General features: G+C 35.3%; 1 protein-coding gene across 2 annotated transcripts in view; it reads right to left on the reverse strand.

Moving 5' to 3' along the window:
• Positions 1 to 200: 200 nt before the first annotated feature.
• The window catches only part of RASSF8 (ras association domain-containing protein 8), a 134,253-nt gene continuing 111,627 nt past the window's right edge, over positions 201 to 22,826 (reverse strand). For both annotated transcript variants that reach the window (XM_081752613.1, XM_081752614.1), the window contains exons 7-10: positions 21,560 to 21,699; positions 16,933 to 17,098; positions 13,699 to 13,828; positions 201 to 6,547 (exon numbers count right to left, since the gene is read on the reverse strand). In XM_081752613.1, the coding sequence (XP_081608739.1) occupies positions 6,447 to 6,547; positions 13,699 to 13,828; positions 16,933 to 17,098; positions 21,560 to 21,699 (537 nt within the window). In that variant the 3' untranslated portion in view covers positions 201 to 6,446. The remainder of the gene's footprint in view (positions 6,548 to 13,698; positions 13,829 to 16,932; positions 17,099 to 21,559; positions 21,700 to 22,826) is intronic.

Below are 22,826 nucleotides of genomic sequence, written 5' to 3' on the forward strand. Positions count from 1 at the left end.
GTGATAGCAACGTACAAAGACATCAGTTGCAACCAGGATCTAGTGTGGTATGAACGTATATATATACGTTTTATATATATATTCACCCTTATGTGATAAAGCAAGGTCAAGTTCCGAGCCTTTATAGGGTGATAGAGCCATCTATGGGCAGCTCTTAGAATTTTTTCCTATCATATGTCTTTAATAGAAGCGCCGTAGTATTTTTTTTTTTTTTTTAAGTTAGTGAAGTTTACTAAATCCAAAATGGTGCCCTGTAAGAACCAATGAGTGATTTCCCCTAATCAAATTGACAAAACTTCTATGGTTTTCTTGAAATATTTGTAGTCAATACAATAAAGACCTATAGTTTTGAATATACATTAAGTTTCCTCTCTTTACCACCAGGGGTGTGAGCAACCGGAAATTAACATTTCGCTCGAACAGTTAAGTGCTCTTAATACCAGAGTGGTTGATTAAGTAAAATCTACAAATAAACAGGGATGGAAATAACAGTCCAATAAAGATTAGAAAAGAAAAAAAAACTAATTTGAACTGGATTATTAACAAAGAGTGAAATTTTGTGTCATGGCGTGACGCATAATACGCAATCTTATTGAAAAGTGTCTGGTTACCCAATACTCTTCAAAAGACAATTTTCACACCCGTAGTACTAAAGTGAATTATTTCGATTAAAATAAAAGATGTCAATTTGACTACGAACATATACATTTGACTGTTATAATTCACTATATCGAGGACATTCAGAGAAAGGTGGTTGTCTATGATTATTATTATTATTATTATTATATTGAGGATAATAGCAGAAGATTTTTAGCATTTTCACATATGCTAAATAAAGAACTGTTAAATTTTCGCAAAATATTAATTTCTAAACATGTTTTCCTGGTAGGCTCCAGAAAACAAGGGAAATACGAACTTACGAACATACCATCTGGCAGTGTAATCTTCCGCAAAGAAGTATAACACAAAAACTCAACACAGAAAAAAGTTGAAAATTGTAAAAACAAATATTTGTGGGAAATATTGAAAACAAACAAACAAACAAAAAAAAATATGTAGTTCTACAACATGTATAAAATGCAAAGGGTCTCAAAATGTGTACATATATGTAAGTAACGATTTGAACGTGATTGTACAGTCATCAGTAAACAGTTCATATTCATGAGTTTTTCGTCTTACAATTTCAGAATGAATGAGCCAACTGGAATACAATTCTCTCTGACGAAGAGACATTTAATTCTTTATAAGCTACCAACAAGTGTACTAATTAATCGAATCATTAAAAGTTATCAACCAAAGCAAAAACTATTAGGTGGAATATCAGCCATGTTACATACTAGCAGTTTGCCTAGATAAGTGAATTAGACCAAGTATACCAATTTTCTTTTAATATACTTTCCATGCTACTGGACAATTTTAAATTAAGCTCAACTGATACTGAAAATAGATTTATTATTATTATTTTTCTTTTTAACTCGGAACAATCATGGAATATCAGTATGATGAACACTACAATATAAATTTTGACTATTAACAAATTCTATTTCTTACAGTTTTTACAAACATGAAGTGAAATTACATTTTTCAAAAAAAATATGGATCACGACAAATTAGATCTTAAACTGTCATTTGAAAATGGAAAGCAAATATAGTGTAGATTTCGTAGTAACTACTGTAATTGTTTCAAGCCTGAATTAACTCTTAAAATCAACACTTAAGTAAAATACACAAAATATCTGCTACAAAGAAACTGGAATTCCACTAGTTTTATCCATAGACTGACAAGATTTTATATATACATAAACACATCAAAATAAAACTATTTAAAAAAGCAAACAACACTATACTAACATAAAAGATGAAAATAAAAATAAGACTTAGATTAAATATAATATATGAGAAAAATATTCTGTAATTCGCTCAATTAAATACATATAAAGAGCGTATATCTCAGCAAAAATTATGTATATATATATCATAAAACTCGTGAAGATCATAAATAGTTCCTTTAATTAATATTTAAATAAACAAATCTGTCATTCTGCTCCTTTGGTTTATCAAACTTTGATAGCACTAATTTTTTTAAATAATTTTCTCAATATGATTTTGTTAAAGAAATATATCACACACTCCATACTTTGATTATTACATATTTAAGTACTTTTTTAACAATACCGTATATTTTTTCTTTCTATACTTTATGCACTGGGTTTGACCAGTTAAAACCAGTTCTCGCTTTGGTTTCGCATTTCGGTTACTGTTAGCACCGATCTAATAATATTGCTTTACATATTGAAATATTAAACATACATTAATCTATTGCATTAGATTTTGCACTAGAGTTTCCAAATTTATTTATATACACGGTGATTGTTTTAAAACTTAGGGATTTCACTTATGTCTAGAATTTCTAACTGATTCTCACGCGGTTCGTTGCAAATGATTAAGGAAGGATGAGAGATTTATGGGACTATGTTTATTGGTTTAAATTTACCCAGGGTAATATCTATCACGCCTGAAGAAAGACAAAGTTTTCGCCAGTGTACCTGACAATTGGAATGAGCTGCGGTGCGGAGTGCAGATTTGAGTTTTCTTCTTAGATGGCAGTCTCGCAAAGGTCAATAAGAAATAGGAAACTTTGTCGCTGTATTGGGAATTGTGTTGTACTGTTTTGTGCTACTGTGTGAGTATGATCAGGGTACAGTGAGAATAGTGTACTCTTTGCAACAACTTAAGTTTATTGTTAAAAGATTTGGAGAACGGAATTTGTAGTTGCTATCCAAAGGGCATTCAGAAACAAATTTACCTTACGTTCTGCCTCAGACGGGAACATAATGTGGTCGCTAGTGAATAAATTGGAAGAAACAGGATCGCTTCTGAGTGAGACAGGGAAGCATCGTACCCCGCAGGCGGCTGTTGTGGAAGATGTCAGTTATCGACTCCTTAGGTCGCCCAAGAAATCTCTCCGTCGTTTGTGGAAAGAAAACGACTACAGCTCTTCAACACTGATTTATAGATATTACCACTAAAACTTAATTTGTATTGTCACTTAACACTTAATTTGTATTCTGCAATTTTGCTTCAAAAATCCAAAACCTCAATCCAATTGTAAGGCACACTGGCGAAAGTTACTGTTTCTCTTGAGGCGTGATCGATATTACCAAGGATGAATTTAAACCAGTAAACATAATCCCATAAATTTCCCATCCTCGCTTGATCATTTCCCATAAAAAGCACGAAAATCGGACTCCAGTTAGAAATTCTAAACCCAAACGAAATCCTGTATATTCGCAAACCTACAAAAGAAAATGAAGTGTTAGTAAAGATAATGATGATGAGTCATGATTAGGAGAAAACGAAGGTTGTAACCACTATTCTCAGATCTTTTGCGTACATCTATACGGTGGGCCAAAAATCTTGCACAATACGCAGGTTAGAACTACTTAGTTTTCACGTGCTGTCTTTCTTTATCCACCAATATTTTACGTAATGACGCCAATATACAATACAGAAGCCCGCGTGAAAATGACACTTAAGATTGGAGATCGTCTATCTGCTACGAAAGCGAAGACATTTAGCTCTTTTTTCGAGAAAATAAAAGGAGAACGAAAGATGAAAACCAAGCATTTGTATTAATGTCCCGCATACCACTTCCTAAGTAGTTTTACGCTTTATTACATGTCATAAAGTCATACTGTTGTTTCTTCGTCAATAAAGACCACACTTATTTTGGTGTACCTACTTAGAGATTAACAAAATGAAAATATGAGATATCGTTGAATACACAATTGAGTTAATGCGAAAAGCAAGTTGATTGTCGAATGAATTTGATTTCAGAAATATGCATATGTGTGGTTATGTAATAATTTAAATGGAGTACGGGGTTATGAATAAACCCTGTAAATTAATATAAAAATATACTCAGGAAAAGTAAGTTTGTTTTCGGCGCCAGCTTTCCCTTCCAGTGTAGCTGTATGTAATATTACAATAGAGCTTCATTTGGACGAAAGTATAGGCAAATTCATGACCTAACTCGGTAAGGTTTCTTCGTTCATTTGTCAGAATTACGACTTTTCGAGCTTACAATTGCTTTGCCGCCTATTCTGGAGAGGTTAATTTTAGCATAAATTTTACGCCATTAAAGGACACAATTTGTCGTATCTTCGCAAACTATCCTTACTATAATGCTGGAACATAGATCCTACCTCATAACCCCCCCTCATCTGATTAATGATCTGACTACGTCTCTAAAACAAACGCTCAAAAGATACGGGAAAAAAGGAAGAAAAGAAAAGGAAAAAAACTGAATTGGCAGTCAAACGGTTAAGGAATCCTGAGATGATGTGAGGCTCAAGATGAATCAAGTCTGAAGGAAAATGCTGACCTCTGCCTTAGCTAACTTGAAACTGTTCAATGTATATTGCTCTAATTTTCACAATTTTAGCAAATACGAAAATTACACACCACACTTACTCTAAACATATTCTCCCTATGTCAAATGAAGTAAAAAAAATCCTGTCCTGGTTCAAAATTAAATAATACTGCAATAATACTTATCCTTACAAACAATGAAGTTCATAAATTTATTACTATTACAACTCATGTAAAAACACTCCAATTCCAGCACATCCACCGGATACTTCGCGCTATACCCAAACAAGTCACTATCCTGAAACTTTTAAAAAGATTTCAAAAACCAAGCACAGGAAAGTATAGATAATGTGTCATAGTTACTAGTACAATGTTTAAAAGGTGATTTTACTCCCGAAATTTTTTCAAAAATGGTACAAAAAAAAAAAAAAAAAAAAAGAAAGAAAGAAAGAAAAGAAAAGAAAAGAAAAAATCGTAATCAAATTAGTTTCTGAGTTACAAGTCTTAAAATATGCAACTATAGTTGGCTGATTTGGAGTTAAGCATTCTATTTCAGCACTGTTTTTTTCCCCATCATTATCATCATCACAGTATTGTGCCATTACTGACAAGTCGTTTGCAGCAAACTCACGTTGTATGGACCTTTACGAACTTTCCATTTTCACGTAGGTGTAATTTATTTGTTCCACACAGTTCTACGGTTTGGTTTCCCAACAATATAGTGAGGACTTTTCTTCACAATCTTTCTGGATTTGTTTTCGTTGAGTAAAATCACCCCTCAAATGCCGCAATACAAATTCTAAAACTCCCTGTAGGTTTCCCAAGTCCGAAGTTAGGTATTACTTCTCTAAAATCTTTGTTTCTTAACAGTCTGAAAACGAAATATAATGCAGAATACATGCAGAGAAAGTAATTCATTTACGTAATCGCACCGCTCCGGTAGTTAACAATATTTTTTTTTTTTTTTTTTTTTTTTTTTTTTTACATATTAACTTCAAAAATCGATCAATTAAAACATAACTACGAATTCATTTAATAAATAAACAATGTATTCACCTATGATGTGTCTTCTATTTTTATTCTTCAAACATTTCGAAAAACTGCGGCTCCCTTCGTCGGTTAGACGCCGAAAACCTGAAGTAATTATCAAGGAATTCCCATAACACCATAACGCATGCCTTCTTCTAACAATGACTACCGAGTTTAAAGTAGTTCACAACTAGCTGGTCATCAAGTGTTCTCGTAAAAGACACTAGGCTAGTTCTTGAAAATTCAAAATAGGTATATTTTGAATACCTTACAGCAAAATACCAATCTGTTTAGTTAAGTACTCATTGTTAGAAAAATGTATTTCGTTATGTGAATTTATTGATAGTACTTCTGCTTCGAAATGTGACCGACAAAGGAAGCCACAGTTTTGTCAAGAATAAAAACACATAAAAAGCATAACATAGATGAATACCTCATTTACTCGCTAAGAAAAACGTCCCAGGCGTATTTTATATTACAAATTGATCAGTTTCATATAACTGTTGTAATGTTATTCGCATGTTATCTTTAGCCCTCTGAGACAATGAGGATTATGGTATATTAACATGTCCTTCTAATAACGGCGTAAACATTTCACATTTTAAGGAAAATTGTGAATGTCCCGAGAACATTAATTCTAGAGATTTTCTACAAGTTTGAGACAATATTTTTACAGTGTATTATTTCAATGTCACAAAAACCAATGCGGCAGAAAACAAAAACAGAGGTCATACACCACATCACTAGTATAACAATAAACAGAATTTCACTCATTCATCTATTTCTTCTCACGAAAGCATACGGACAGCGATTTCTCTTTTTCTTCTATTAAGTACAGAAAAGCCTAATACAAAAAGAAAAAAGGATTTGATATTTTCAATATATTAACGAAACTAATCTAAAGACTACGAAACTTATGCAGAAACCAAAACGTGACTATACGAAACTAAAGCAGGCACTTTTGATTCAAAAGATTCAAGTCTTTTGTATCTTTAACCGTACAAAAATTTTTAGATGAGAAGTTGACTGATGAGACACTGTGCTATCTACACCCAAACGCCGTGAGGATTTTTACTTGTTGGAACGGCGTTCTCTAACTGTCGAGGAGATCCAACCATCTTTCTTGTACTGCCCGGTTTGTGAGGACCTGCAAAAACAAAAGAGAATATGTAAATACGTACGCTAGTTCATTTACATCTTCATAAATTAAAACAGGATTAAAGACAATCACATGGAAGACTGTAAACGGTAAAAATGTCAACGACTAAAAAGGAAAAAATGTAAGAAGAAAAGTTCTACAAAAGTATCCTTCTAATTTAAGCAGCTAACTGTGGCTTCCTTTCACAAAGACGAAAGGACATGAAGTTATTTCAAAACGTTTTTAATAATACAGGGTTCCTACAGATCTGGAGAAATCTATTTCCCTGACCTTTGGCAGGAAATTTCCCAAATTTCATGATAGGTGTGGGATGACGTTGACATACAAATAAGGAACAAACAATGGTGAATATTTATGTATGAGAACATTTATTCTATAGAGATAAATAGTAATCAATTGCTCAAATGTACATTCTACATACCTCCCATAAAAATCTTGAGCAACGTCCCATACTGTGATTATTAATATCTACCCACAAACGTCTGACAATCAATTACTCTGAAGATACGATACTTCTTATAAAACTAACTAACTGAACTAACTCTATGGCCTATGGAACCCGAAGGTTCAATGCCGCGCTCACAAAAGCTCTCCACTAATTTCTATCCTTAGCCAACTGGATCCAGTTTCTACTTTCTATTCCTATTTCAGCGAGATCCATCTTAATATTGTCCTCCCATCTGCGCCTAGGCCTTCCTAATGGTCGTTTTCCGATTGGTCTTCCAGTTAAGGTTTTGAAAGCGTTCCTACTTTCTTCCATCCTGGCTACATATCCTGCCCACCTAAGCCTCCTAGATTTGATGACCCTTCATTTAATAATGACAAGGCTTTTATAAAATACTCATATCCAGTTTCAATAAAGGTATGTTACTTATCCAATACTGTAATTATTATATTACCTATGATTATCTGACACTGAAACATACACTACATACGAGGCATCTTATAATTCATTAATACTGTGACAAGGCTACGCTAAAATATCCTCATTTTGTTCCAAATAAGTATTATAATGGTTGGCTAAGCTGAAATTGGTGTACAAATAATGTTAGAAAAATATATTTTATAAAATTTCCCTGATTTCCAGTCTTTTTCCCTGATTTCCAGTCTTTTTCCCTGAGTTTCCCTGACCTGTACGATTTTCCCTGAGTTTTCCCTGACTTCCCTGACCAGTAGGAACCCTGTAATAATAATGAAGACGAAGAAAGGTACAAAAGGTGTTAATACGTTATTAAGAGATTGGTAAAACAAACTATACAAGGGCTTGAACGGGTGAACTGGGAATTGTAAAGAAGATGAAGCTGGATGGAGGAACTAAACACTCATAAAAAAAAATATAAAAAAAAACACTTATGTATAAACTAACAAGTATGTATTAGAATAAGTAAAGAAATGCAAATGGAAGAGTACTTTGAAAGGAATGTTGTCTTCCACTAACGTTACAGTTTATGTAGAGGATACAGTGAAGAAGGGTTTGCGCACAAGAAAGGCAGTATTTTGATGAGTGGTGGTGTATGGTTTGCAGATGATATGAAACTTGTTGCGAAGTCTGAAAAGAAAATTCGTTAAGATTTTACAAAAACTGGAGAGAATGATCCAAAGAATATGGGATGAAAATAAATGTTACAAAGACAAAAGTAATGGTGATTGAAAGGATACAATTGATAACAAATGCAGACGCACGAGAGGAAAAGGCAGAGAATATGACTAGTTGTTGGTACCTGCGTGGTATTACTGGAGAATCATGTGCAAACGTGAAACAAAAGAAGAAGAAAGAAACATTTAGAAAGAAGTAAAATCTATCTTGCTGGTCCTTGAATAGTTGCGAAAAAAGACAGAAAAATATTTCATGTGGTGTCTGTCTTGTCTGATTTATAATTACGTGTGTGCTTTTAAGAAAAGAACAGAAAAAAAATAGCAGCCTCGGTAGCTAAGTCGACTATTGCACTGAAAAATTGTTAGAAGATGAATTAATTGTATTAAGCATGGAAACTGCTTGCAAAAAAAGTAATGACCTAAGTCATAACCAAAATGGCGCAGATGTAAACCCAAATTTGCCCGTGTTAAACGATATTGTTATAAGGCAAAACCATTGTAGAAAAACAGCGACACCAAGGATGGCTACACACTATAAAGAATGAATCCAAATTAAATAGAATGCATAAAACAACAATGGTATTAAATGAAAAACTGCACTGAAACTGGAGCTCGAGACAACCCGTCAAATCCTGACCCTACACGACCTCGAACTCCATGTGGTATCTAATACTATATGAAACAGAAATATGAAATTATGCAAAAACCTACGAAAAAATAAACTACATACTTCCGAAATGTGGGTGTGGAGAAGAATGAGTTGAAGTTCAGATATTTTCTGCACCGAGATTATATGAGATGTGAATCCACAATTTAACATGGGATTCGAACATGAAATCCCACCGAGAATCGAATCCACGTCTTCCGCACCGAAAGCGCGTACGCTAATCATATAGTCACCAGGAAGATCATGAGAAAATTGGAGGAAGTTCTGTTGAACGGAAAACTAATGAGTAAGTGTTAGGAATAATTTGGGGAAAAAAGAATAATAAAAAGATGAAGAGAAACTGATTGGGATATGGCTGAGAAAGAACGGTGCAATAAGGGAAGTGGTAGTCGATACGGCAGCAGCAAAAAGCAGGAGGGACAGTATTAAAACAAAAAATATGTTGCGTCAAGAAGAGGTTAGGTGAAGGACGTAGTATATAGAAGCTTCTCAGATTATGAATGATTTGCGAACAATCACTGGTCACGGCTATGTATATAGGTTTCCTTTTATACAGAGTGGGACACAAAAAGGCAACCCAAAACTAAAACAACTTCATTATTAGCAAATAACGAATATAAAAGAACCGTACAAGTAATCCAAACTTTTAATTTTATGAAAGTACTTCTTTCTTCTTGTAGTTTCTTTACAATTCAAAGAATCTTAACACATTATAATAATTAATATATATACTTTCCTCGGAAAAAAGAAATAACTTCGCTATAGCTAAACATTACGAAAATAGGTGCTTTCATTATTAGATTCTACATAAAGGTTGAAATACGCGACATTTAACCTACTTTTACACAATCTGAAGGACCGACCGAATTGTGGATAGCAAGGTAATTTTCATTACGATTTTCGAGTTTTGTCCGTGTCCCAACAATCCATTAATATTAACCTTTAGAGGACAACCAGGAATTAAAAAAAAATCGTAGACCTTCACGTTGGCGGCCCTAGTAGCCCCGGTAATTTTCACAGGGACATGAACTATACCTAGTTCGAAAGTTTATGGACCACAGATTCCAACGAGGTAACTTTTGTGTCCCCCGTTTCAAACCTGAAGAAGAAGAAGAAATTATATATATATTCTTTTTACCTTTCTGGCACTCTAGCAACCCCGTTCGCCGTCGTACGCCAGAAAAAGAATTCTAACATATACCCCAGACATTGAGTACAATGATGATTAAAAAAAAAGGACGTAGGCCAAATAGCAAGGGCGATAAAAATTCGAAACCTCATACCTCCGATACTCACCCTGTATATTTTCTGCTATTGGACTGTCATCTAGCCTCATGTTGGCAACCCTAGCGACGCCCCTAATTGTCCCAGGGACATGAACGATACCTCATTGGAAAACTTATGGAACACAATTTCAACGCAGTAACTTTTGTGCTCCCTCACGGTAAGCCCGTAGAAGAAGAAGAAGAAGGAGAAGAAGAAAATCAAAAAAAGAAAACATGTTTTTGACTTTCTTGGGACCCTGGCAACATTGTTATGGGTAGTACCGTTTGGAACAGGGGCACGAAAGATACGTCGTTGCAATTGTTTTTCCATAAGCTTTCCAACAAGGTATCTTTCATGTCCCTGGGCCAATTAGGGGCGTCGCTAGGGCTGCCAACATGAGACTAGACCACAATCCCTACCAAAGAATATATACGGTGACTATAGTAGGTACGAGGTTCCGAATTTTTATCTGCCTTGCTATTGGACTTACACCCTTTATTTTTTTATATGATTTCATCCAATGTCTGGCCTACATGTCAGATATTTTTTCCTGCGTACGACAAAGAACAGAGTTGCTAGAGGTCTAACAAGGTCAAATATGTGGGTTTCCTTTGTTTAGAAAAAATACTGAAAAAGGGTAAATTCAATACCCTCCCTCATTCAACATCTTGCAAGCCCAAGAGCCATATACAGGGTATCACTAGTTAGTATGTTTGTTTATCTCTATTGATATAAATTTTTATGCTTGGAGCTCTTTTGGGGGAGGAGTGAACCCTTAAATGCAGAGTAGGAGAGGGGAAACTAAAAATAACTAAATGAAATTAAAAGAAATCTTTCGAGTTTTACGTCCCACGGTTATGCCGGTTAGGCTAAAGGAGACGATGATTATGAAAAATGAATGAAATGGTGGAACGAAGTGGGAGGAAACGGGAGAACCCCGAGAAAACCCACGAGCACGGTGTTTGCTCACCACAAAGTCCACAAAGCGTGAGCTCGGATCGGACCAGGGACCCCAAGCATCGGAGGTGAACACTCTACCACTGAGCCACCACGCCCCCTAAAAATAACTAAGGTTCCGCCACTGCTCATATGGATGAAATGCACATCATTGAAAAATTTCATCCTTTCTAAAGAGATTATTGACACCTAAATTATCTCTCTAGGTTAATTAGAAGCTGAGCTACAGAGGTATAAACTGCGTCTTCTAAAGGTTAAACTTCGCTAGACACGGCAAAGCACAGGATGCAATGAAATCAACTATATACATCTTCATTAGATACCGTAAGGATCCCGCACAATTTCAATCCATTAGTCTTGTTCAAAACATGTTGTTCATCTAAGACCTTCTACTTACGACCGCAGTTACAATAATATGTTAATCAAAGCTTGCAACGAACGTTTGAAAGTAATAAAAAGTTCTTTGGGATCACCCATGTGTTCCTTAATCCTAGTATGAATATTTTTTTCCATCATGACAATATTTATGTACACTCATGTCCAAAATGATTGTCACATATCTGTCTTCTTATAAGAATATAATTTGATAATGATTTTGCATGGTACTTTTAATACTGATACTATGTTTATAATCGGGAATTGTATATTTGTGGTAAATATCATAGGAAAAGAATTACAAATATGAAAATTAGAATGAGTAAAACAAAATGTTGCTAAATGGATAAGAAAGCTTTATTTCCTTTTATTGTTCTTATTTACTACTCTTTTGACATGAAATTTGCCACGTACATGTCTTTCCCGTTTATACACGTACTAACATTATAAGAAATACCGGGCGAATTCGTTATCAAATTATGGGGGGCGCGGTGGCTCAGTGGTAGAGCGTTCACCTCCGGTGCTTGGGGTTCCTGGTTCGATCCCAGCTCGCGCCGTGAGGAATTTGTGGTGCACAAACACCGTGCTCGTGGGTTTTCTCGAGGTTCTCCCGTTTCCCTCCACTTTCTTCATTCCACCATTTCACTCATTTCTCATTATCACCATAGCGGCACGACAAGCTGCCACAAACTGTAAGAAAAACAATTGGGGCTCAAATGGAAGATGGTTGAACACATTGGATGAGGCCTACATTAGTATCTCGCGTAATAATAACATTTGAGCAATTATGTACCGTGACCCTTATGGTACGGAAGCACAGCGTTCTTACCGCCAATGTTAAGAAAGTTTCCTGCAAAGAAATCACGTCTGTCGCCGGAAACGGTTACAAGGGGAATCTAGAGGTACATACGATGAGAAAAATGTAAATGCTATCTTATTTCCGGAATCCATCATGACTCCACTCTGTCGGAATGACATCCCTCAAATGGAGTTCAAGATTAGTGTTTCCCTAAGACAATCCTCGGTTGTCCGGTGCCACAAGAATCAGATACTGATCCACATGGACAAAGCGTCCATCCATACCCTCTGGTTTTATTATGGCATGAAGCAGGAAACAGAATTGGTATTATTCTCTTTCATAACATTCTTATTACAGCCTTGAATTCTGCTATGTTAAAAGTCGGAAACATTGAGGTGGCTACGACATTTTCTTTGTGCTACCACGTACAGGATTATTTATGTACTTCGTGACAACTTATCGTGCCTACATTTTATACTGGTACAAGTAATCTGTTCCATCAACATGTTCTAATTGTTCTAATTGGTGTTTCGGTGTGTGTCGTGATAATGGTCTAATTGGTAAATTCTGGGTTTGAATTAAAGGACTACGGAATGCACCTATGAAAAGTGTTAAATATTCGTAAGCTGAAATTATATTTATTTTTCTTTATTTATTAATATTTTCAGGACAGCCTTTAGTTACGTTATACTGTACACTTTGATTAGAATGTGCTACAGCTTTTTACCAGTAATATCTTTCTTATATTATCTGAGTTTTCAAAACCTAATTTGTGTCCATAATTTATCCAAATTGAAATGAACTTTAAATTATATGGAATTTGAAATTAATATAAAATGGCCTTAAGCCGGCATCTGAAATCGTGAGTGAAGAAACAAGACTTAAATCACAAAATCTGAAAATTTTACTTGTTTGTTTCGCTTTAATTAATATTATAATAAATTGTTATTTCTTTTGAAATTGATTCCTTTAATTATAATATCACACCACCCCTTTGTACTAAGCTTGCACTCGGAAACCACTTCAGTGTTACAGTGTACCGTCTGTTGACTGGATTGCTGCAGACTGTTAGAACGATGTCTACAACTGCGAATGTAGGGCAAGCTGAGAGGAATGGGATGAGATTCATATGCCTGCACTAATTGTTATTGTTGCATTGGAAAGAGCAATGCCAGGCGATAATTCATAATTCCTGTGGTTCGATGGAATTCAGTCAGTGATGGGGAAACGAGTTTTCAAAGGGTAAGTGTGCTTTGAAACTCAGTAGGACATATCCGATCAACCTTTTATATTTTATTATTAAGTATACGTATATTTCAAATTAGCTCACTACATATTTGTGGTTTTCATATGAGCACTTTGCTCCAATCTGTAGTCCTCTCGACACCATCGTAATTTTCTTTCAATTGCAAGAGTTCCTAGAAACTTGAGAAGAAATTGGATTATATAAAAGATCTACAAGTGAGATAATTAACATACCTTCCAGAAGATTCCTAAGTTCTTCCGTTGGAGCAATTGCAAGACTTTGAAGGTTGGCTTCTTTCATTTCGTGTACAAGACGCTCCACTTGTTGTTTCTTTTCAGCTATAGCTGCCTCGAGTGCTGCCACCTGCAACGTAAGACAAAAAAGGTCCTAATATCTATTATAAATATTAGGAACGTTTATCCTGGAGGTAACAGAAAAGTGTAAAAAATCTATTGCTATATATTACACATTTTAGTTTTTACAAACGTCCACACAGCTTCCGTATCTTTAAATCCTTTATTATTATTAACTGATAATAACAAGAAATCTCAAACATGAGAGTATCTCACTTGTACTCAAAGTTTTTTGAAAGTTATTTAACACGCAGAACATATTAAATTAAAATAGGAAATGGCTTGTAAAGATTCACCCACCAGCAGCAATGGAATTCTACTTTGGAACTTTAATCATCTGCCAACAAAAACATTCTAACATCTGATTCTATGCTGATTACATTAAACTTTTTAGAATAGTAAATAACATTGAGGACCATATTATGCTACAAGGTGATTTAAATAGAACTGTTGTATAGTGTAAAAATAATAGTATGAACACACTCAATATTACGTTAGTCAATACAAAATACAAGGCAATATTTTGGAAAAGATTTATATAATAAGATATCTAGGTGTAATGTTTCATAGCTGTTTATGTTTTAATGAATATATACAATACAAAACATGTGTAATGATGCGAAAAAAATAATACGCCATCTACTTAACCAATGGCCTGCTTTTTGTCAACCGGATACATATATACTTTTATACAAATTGTTGATAAGGTCAAAATTAGAATATGCCTCAACTGTCTGGAATACTTTAACACAGACACTCGTGAACTTGGAATGATTCAAACATATTTTATTAGAATGTTATGCTTTAAGTTAGATTTTGATTATTGTTTCGTCAGACTACTGGGGGAAATATTTTAAACTCGAACTATTAGAAGGTATAGACGCTCCTAACTCTGTCACGTCGTCACTTGATAAATTAACGCGTCGTATCATATATGCGGCGAGTCGGAAACTTTAAGATGCCTTTCCTCCGCTATTTCTGGCTATTGAGCTATCCCAGTTTGTAATATTAACATTTTAAATGTGCACTACTACCTCGAGAAAGATGGGCACTTACCAAAGTCTGCTTTTTCCTTGTTAGTCAATTCTCAATCTAATATTGGCACTGATTTGGAAACTAATCATAAATCTGACTAATAGGTTTTATATTCTTTTTTCCTTTTTTGTAACTGTTAAACATTTCACTAAAATTTATATGTATGATATTAACTTTTATAACACGCTTATATAATTTTAACACAATTTAAATTTAGGATATACATTCTCTAAATCAACACTAGTATTCAGATGCGTGTTTATTCCTTTCTGACGAGCTATCCAGTTTCCTTTCTACATGTATACGTACATAGATGGCAGACCACAATTGACCGACTTACAGAAAATACGAACACGGTTTTCAAGATCGTCACCTTGAAAAATGACTTGAAAAACTCAATCAGAATTACCTTTAACAACTATTTTACATTTTTTTATGACAAAATAAATAAAATCGCGCAACAATGGAGGTGTGTATTCCTGTCATGCTAAATCCATATCAAAAAAGTTTCTGTTATTGCGATTAACGTTGACACCGGAAATGCTGGATTATTTCTACCACTTCCGGTTGAAGTACACAGATGAGAACGGAATTGTAGCCTCTGCTTGAAATGGTGAATTCACACCAAAAAACCGTTTCTCGCTCTCTTTAATCATTCTTGCTCTGTACTTGTCGACAGACGGATGAATGGACATGACCATTCTACAAGAATTCCCCTACTAATGCATAGCATAATTTGGAAGTCTACAATTTGCGACGTACTACATCTATTACATGGTATTACTGAAAACAGGCGTACGTTGTGCCTTTGCCTGGATGGAAATCACTTCAGCTCTCCTTATAAACGGCGACGAAAGACTCTAATGACGGACATAAAAGAAACTTACGTTTAAGCAATAACACTTTGAAGGGCATTTTGTACCATTTTATCACACAATCTTGTTATTTTGTGTTTTCAGAGCTTTGTGATAAATGAATGTCAATTTTAATCATACCACAATGCTTTTCTAGTATTTAAATTTAGTGTGTAATTATTTGTAAGAATTATAGTATTTTTAGCTCGACTTTTTAATTAGCTGGCATTCCTGGATAGTTTCTGCGTTTGTACTGGCCAATTTTGGCATTAACCAGTCGAATAATTCGTTATGTATGCTAAAGACTTGAGATGTATGTCTGAAGTCAAATCAGAAGTACGTAAAATTTATTTGTGATAAACCTTGTAGCTTTAAAACTTCAGAACTGCATGATCTGGTATTCAGTTCAAATAATAGTATTTTTTCTTTTTTAAATATAAATACCCAATTTAGTGTGGTGCTAGTAGAGTAATATATATTTACATATTTGTCGTGAAAGTACTGTCCAATTGAGATTGTTCGAAGGGACATATTTTGACTGATAAGCCTGACAAACTCCCATGGTCCATTTTCGTATTGCATTTATACTGTTATAGTGGATGTATTATTTTGATACTGGGTTCAGATTATTTAGATAAATTAATGTTTATTTGAATAGCATCTTATTATTAAGTCCTAATTGATAACTATAATTAAAGTTACGTTTGAACTCAATAGATAGAAATTATTGAACACTTATATTGGATTTTACGCTATTTTACTCTATATTGGATTTTACTCTATTTTCTGCTATTTTCTACTATACATTCCTATTTTCATACAATAATTAATAGAACCATTCCATAATTGAACAAAGTGGGGGGAACTTTTGCTCTCTCGACCGATAACGACGTATTGACTGTAACTGGGTATAACACACGTTACAAGGGGTACTTAACACGGATGTAATTTCTACAACAAGTAATGTTCTGAGTTGTTTCACTCATACTTACGTTTACTAATGCCATACATTAAGACGATACACACTTAATTTGATTTATAATTCAACTTTTACATTGTGAACAAAACAAGTGTCTACATACAATTTTTAAAACATATCTACCAATTACAGCATTAATACTGCCTCTACAAAACTGACAGGATTAAGTGCATCATCTAATTAAGACATTAGTAAATTAGTACGTCTGTAATTAATGCTTAGTAAAATAACTTGTACCGTACGTACTTCTCTTTCCAGCGCTTCTCCAACTTGTGCCGCAAGTTCTGCTCCCTGTCTTGCCTGCTCTACATCCTGCTGAAGACGTTCCATTTCCTGCAAAAGAGCCATTTCGATTTCTTCGATTTCAAGGCTTCGAGCCCGTTGTTCTGCCTGCAATTCTTCCAAAAGTAGTCTGAAAAAAAGTTTAATGATATTTCAAAATAAGCGGATACATTAAGCTATAAGTATAGTAACTGTAAACAAAAATTCTCGTATCTTAAAACATCCAAAAGACATAAAATCTGTTCATTTTTTTCTCACCGTATCTAGAGAAAAACTTGCTACTGTTACATAAAATCATGATGTATGAAATTCTCTGCTTGTTCATCCTGTAGAGAAAATGTGATGGATATGTTTATAATATGTGAAGTAAATTTTACGATAAATGCGAGTAGGGAAGTAACAAGTAAAAAGAATATACGAGGGTTGGAACTTAAATAGTGGCAACACTGCTCTGGAGACACTATGCAATGAAATGTACTAGTAGCGCTGATAGCGCACGTTATTGACACACCCACCTAACCTCCGAGCAAATAGACTCGCCCGTCCCACGTCACCGACAGGCGCACAAGCGAGGGAAGCACAGTCACTTGTGAGCGAGCGGTCTAACGTAAAGGTGTCACTATGTTTTCGAAACAGGAACAACGGATTTTGTCTCATCACGTTTATTCTACAGGATGGACAAGCAGAGAATTTCATACACAATAGCAGCAAGTTTTCCTTTCGATCATGAAGTTTAAATTAAAAAGATAAGTTAGAAGTTTATGAAGAATCAATAAGAAGATTTATTACCGTAAAACACAAGTAATAATAATAAACCTGGAATCTAGAAACAAACAAACATAAAAGAACTTGGATATGCAGTATGCCAGGAGAAACAAGGAAACGTTGCCAGCTTATGATGAAAGATATTCAAAGATTACTTTCTTTCAAGTTATTAATACAATTATTCTTTCCACGACATAAATTAGTACACTTATTAATCACAACTATGAACATATTGCCGTGTCATACATACTATTTAGCAAGAATGTCAGAGTGTCTACTAAAATTCTAAAATGAAATTTCGTGACCTTTTCTTTGACAAACCATACATTCTCAAGAGCGAATTTGGTTGCGAATTAGGCCGATTTCACGTATGCGATAGAAGCGTGCTTTACTTGCGATTTGGTAGCGTCTAAAGCAGGCCACAGACATTATTGATGGTGAATTTTGACGTTTTATTCAACAAAATGTTCTACTTACATTTGTACACATAAAAAAAATCGTGACCCAAAAGCTAAATTTCGTAACTTTTTCTTGACTTTCATGGCCGTTTTTTTTTTATTTTTTATTTTTTATTTATTTCGGGACTTTTGCGGCCGATAGACACCCTGAATATGTTTGTATTGCTTTGTATGTTATGATTGTCTTTAACCCCTTTCTGCATGATTTTTTTTTCTTTTAGCGGAAAAAAATATCAGTATTGGAAATTTGATGCCTTTGATAAATCACAAAAAAGCTAAAGTGAAAAAAGGGTGTGCCATATATGGCACGGCATGCGGTAAGGGGTTAACACCAAATTTCGTTTTCAAAAAATCTTCTTTTCCCTACATCCATGATTTCCAACTCATTGACCATTAAAAAAAAAGTTTATATCCCACTTTTATGTTCTTTTAACTAAAGCAGACACTTTATCAATGAAAGTGAATAATTACGAAAGAATTGGTGGAATGGCAATGTAGAAGGCAACTGTGACAACGCTGAGAATCCCACAGATACGATGATGTCACCACAAGTTCACGTAGTCTGGAAAGGAACCAGGGGCTCCTCGTACCAGAGAAGAGCAATTACTCTTGAATTACCGTGCCCCTAACCGTACACTCCGGTCTATGGAGAATGCAACCGCTTGATACAACATCATTTCTTTTTCTTTCTTTCGCGCTAGAAACAGTGTTAGCAGTGTTTTCTCCTATCAAAACACTCCGGACCATCAGCATGAGACGACGGTCTGTTTTCAATAGATTACAATTTTCTCAATGTGACTCTGTTCTGTCAACGTTCTCGAGCGACATTCGTCCTTCTCTAAAACGTTTAAACTGCCGAAACACTCGTTCACGACTTAAACAATTATCGCCGTAAGCCTTTTGCATAGACTCTAATGTCTCTGTAGCTGTTTTCCTGAGTAAAATGTGAAATCGAATCACTGTTCAATGCTGCGATTTCGTGACGCAAGAACATTGACCCGCGACGGTCGCACGTCTACTATAACACTGACTTACTGAATGTACATCAGTTGTTTACATTTCTTAGTTCAAGCTGCTACCGTAGTAACGGCGCTGACGTCATTTATATGCCGGGAAGAAAACCAGTCTCGGAACTTTTTGGACAGATGGTCTATATGTCCTCAGATTAGTGAACTGACCATAGTGACTAATACAGTTGGTAATGATACCGTACCAATCCCTATCAGAACTTCCTTTATCGATTTTCAGTTTTGAATCTAATTCCTCTTATGAAATATGTTTAAAATATATTTCTTTCAATCTTTGAGGTAGCACGGCAAACAAAAATTCCAAAATCTTCACCGAGTGTTTGGTCACTCGAAAATGCTCTGATAAACCTGAGACACCTTCCTTCTCCTCTCAAGACTTCCTTACGTGTTCCCTCAGTCTAGTACTAATATTTCTTTCAGTTATCCTTATATACGTAGCATCACATGTACAAAAAAATCTCGTAAATGTCGTTTAAAGTATCTTGCTCCCCAAAATAGCTTGTACTGGCTTAACTGACTTTCTATATTCCTAGAGCGTTTTAGGTTATCCTTTTTTCACTATTTTTCGGAGTCTGAAGATAAATTTGGAAAGAGCGGGAAGGAAGCCCGCTAGAAGGTTCACTTCTCTGTTCTGAGTTCATAAACACTAACTCAATCAGAAGAATAAATTGGAAGTGCTCTTTTCTTCCTTCTTACTTGACACAAACTTCCTTCAATTCTGCATAATTCAAGGCACATTAACAAAAATATCACTTCCAATAAATAAATAAAACAGGACAGATACAGAAGGTTGTTCGCTGAATATCTGACCATTTTCGATTCAGTGTTCCCACCTAGTGTATCATGCTGAAACTATGGGTTTGCTGGCAGGAGCAGTGTTATGCCTGACCTTGTAGGTGCGTGAGTGTTATCAAATGGCACCGAAAATAAACCGGTATTGGGAGGGTTACGTAATGGCCCTTTTCCATGATAAGCTTTCGTATGTACGCATTGTGAAACAGTGTCGGGATAATGTGTTAACACTCGGCCTGACTACTGGGAAAGCTATTGTTACCCGTTACACACAAAAGGCTTTCCTTGCGAAACATCTACCCACGAAAACCAACAGAAGGGATCCAAGCAAAGTTACACCAAGAGTGCTAAAGGGGATCAGTAGATTGACGTGCCAAGACAATTCCCCAACACAACGTGATATGGAACACAGATTCCACCTCGCACCGTCAAATGTGAACAAAATAATTCGCAAGCGCCTCAGGTGGAAGTGTGTGTGGAAGGCACGTATACACTACCTGCTATCGTGTTACACTGCTGAACTAGAATTGCAGGAAAATGTATGAAAAGTACCTGGCGGATTCCAAATGGAAGAAAGTTGTTACAATGGATGAATCATATGATCATCTCATTGCTGGTGGTCACATTCTGGCGATCACATACCATGACATTGACAACAACGGGCGCAGTAACTTTGTTCATCCGTGCAGGGGAAGTTTCCATTCTGGCTTTATGGTTGTTACGAGATTCAGATATGAGGGTAAGTTGGTGATGTGCAAGGTGGAAAAAACGTGAAAGTGAATGCAAGATACTTCCAAGAACCCAATCTGACACTTACTTTTGGAGAGACATCCCATAATTGTATGGAATGGATGCAAACCAGGTGATGATCCATATGGACATAGCTTCAAGTCATACAATCAGAATATAACTTCGTATCAGGAAATGGTAGAGGAATTAGGAATTCGTATCATTTCGTTTGAAGACATTACTGTGAAAAGCAAAGATCCAAGTTCAATGGATTTTTGCGTATTAGAACTGTTCAAACAACGTCTTCAACATTGTCGCCTGAAAATCCTGGATGGTCTACACAAAACTTGCAGGGAGAAGTGGAACAGAATTATCATACGGTATCTGTTCTGCGCCGGAGCTTGGTGCAATGGAAACTGCGATGTCGTGTGATAGTCCACAATGCTGGGGTCCAATAAAACATGATCGGTGATAGCGGTGTGGTACCTTTTGAGGTGAGTACCAGTCAAAAATGGTCCGATATAAAACGAACAACCTTCTGTAAATTCTAACACAGGAGTAAAGATATATAAAGAAGAAGCGTTACAAACGAACACATCACTCGAATATATTTCAACTATACTTTACCAGAAAATGATAAATCTGTATTACTGTTCTTTCTGCTTTTCAAACATTCTGCATCAATATACATGTGTGAAACGTACCTTTCAGCTTGATTTTACTTATAATGAAAATTGAGAAGAACATTTTGTTTGCTCTTAGGATGATTAAAAACAGAAGAAAACAAAAATAAGCAGGATAAGGAAATTTTATTTTTACCTGATTTTGTTTTTGCACTGAAGGAGTTCCGTCTCACAATTGGCTAGTTTTGAGCGTAACAAAGTAATTTCTGACTTCAATGTTTTCTCTTGTTGTTTAACAATTTCGTGTTCCTCTTCTACGTGAGATAAAGCCCGCAGCTGGAAAATGAAATGACGTAATCAATTATAAAATACATTGATTATACAATATACAAATCATCGTAATTTACGTATAGGAAGGACGTTTTTCAGATACGAACAAAGAACGTTATTATATATATACAGGGTGAGCCTGTTAGTTGCATGGTCCTTGCTTTGTAGGAGACACACACAAAGCTCGATAACTAATAGTAGCAATACTGCTACAGGGTGTCTACTAACTTCCAAAATGAAATTTCGTGACCTTTTCTTTACCAAATCATAAAATTTTCTACCATTTTGAAGAGCGAATTTGGATGCGAATTACGCCGAATTTTCATTCATGCTTGCGATTTGGAAGCGTCTAAACCCGACCACAGACATTTTTGGTGATGAATTTTAACGTTTTATAGAACAAAATTTTCCAATCTGTACTTACATTTGTACAAATAAAAAAAATCTGATCTAAAAGCTAAATTTCGTGACTTATTCGTGACTTTCATGACCATTTTCTGATTTCGTGACTTTCTCGTGACATTCGTGACCGATAGACACCCTGTGCTATAATTCTCACCTATTTATTATACAGTAAATACCAGTTGTATTGCGTCAATGGAATCTCCCGTCATGTCTACGATCTTTCGTTACATATGTGAAAGGTATACATAGTCTGTACACTCGTTTTTGTATTGTTTCCCACAAACAGCCTTTGGTTTCTCTTGTGTCGCAGTGCTGTCTGAGAAGTGGTTCTTTATCTTGGCGAAAAAATTGTAAACGTATGGACTTATATCCAGGGAATACAGCGAATGTTCGAGAATCTTTAATTACCGGTTATGCAACATGATAGGCGTCGTTGCCATAACTTCTGAGTGCGGGACGAAAGTAATGTTACAAGAAATTGCTAATAAGATACATTGACTGTCTGTCCGTGATGTACGGAATGTGCACGATTATCCTATTGGATGTCGTATACCACAATCTGCGTTACCTTCACCACGACCTTTCGCAAGAAACATCTTTTTTGGGTGAGAAGATACAGGATTGCTTCCACTTATAGAATTGCTGCTATAAGCGTACTTGATATTAGCGAGTCCAGGTTTCGTCCATACTGACGATCCGTCCTGAGAGTTGTCACCTTTTCACTCACA

The sequence above is a fragment of the Thermobia domestica genome, chromosome 3 (assembly GCF_964235325.1).
Source record: "Thermobia domestica chromosome 3, izTheDome1.hap1.1, whole genome shotgun sequence".
Taxonomy (NCBI): Eukaryota; Metazoa; Arthropoda; class Insecta; order Zygentoma; family Lepismatidae; genus Thermobia; species Thermobia domestica.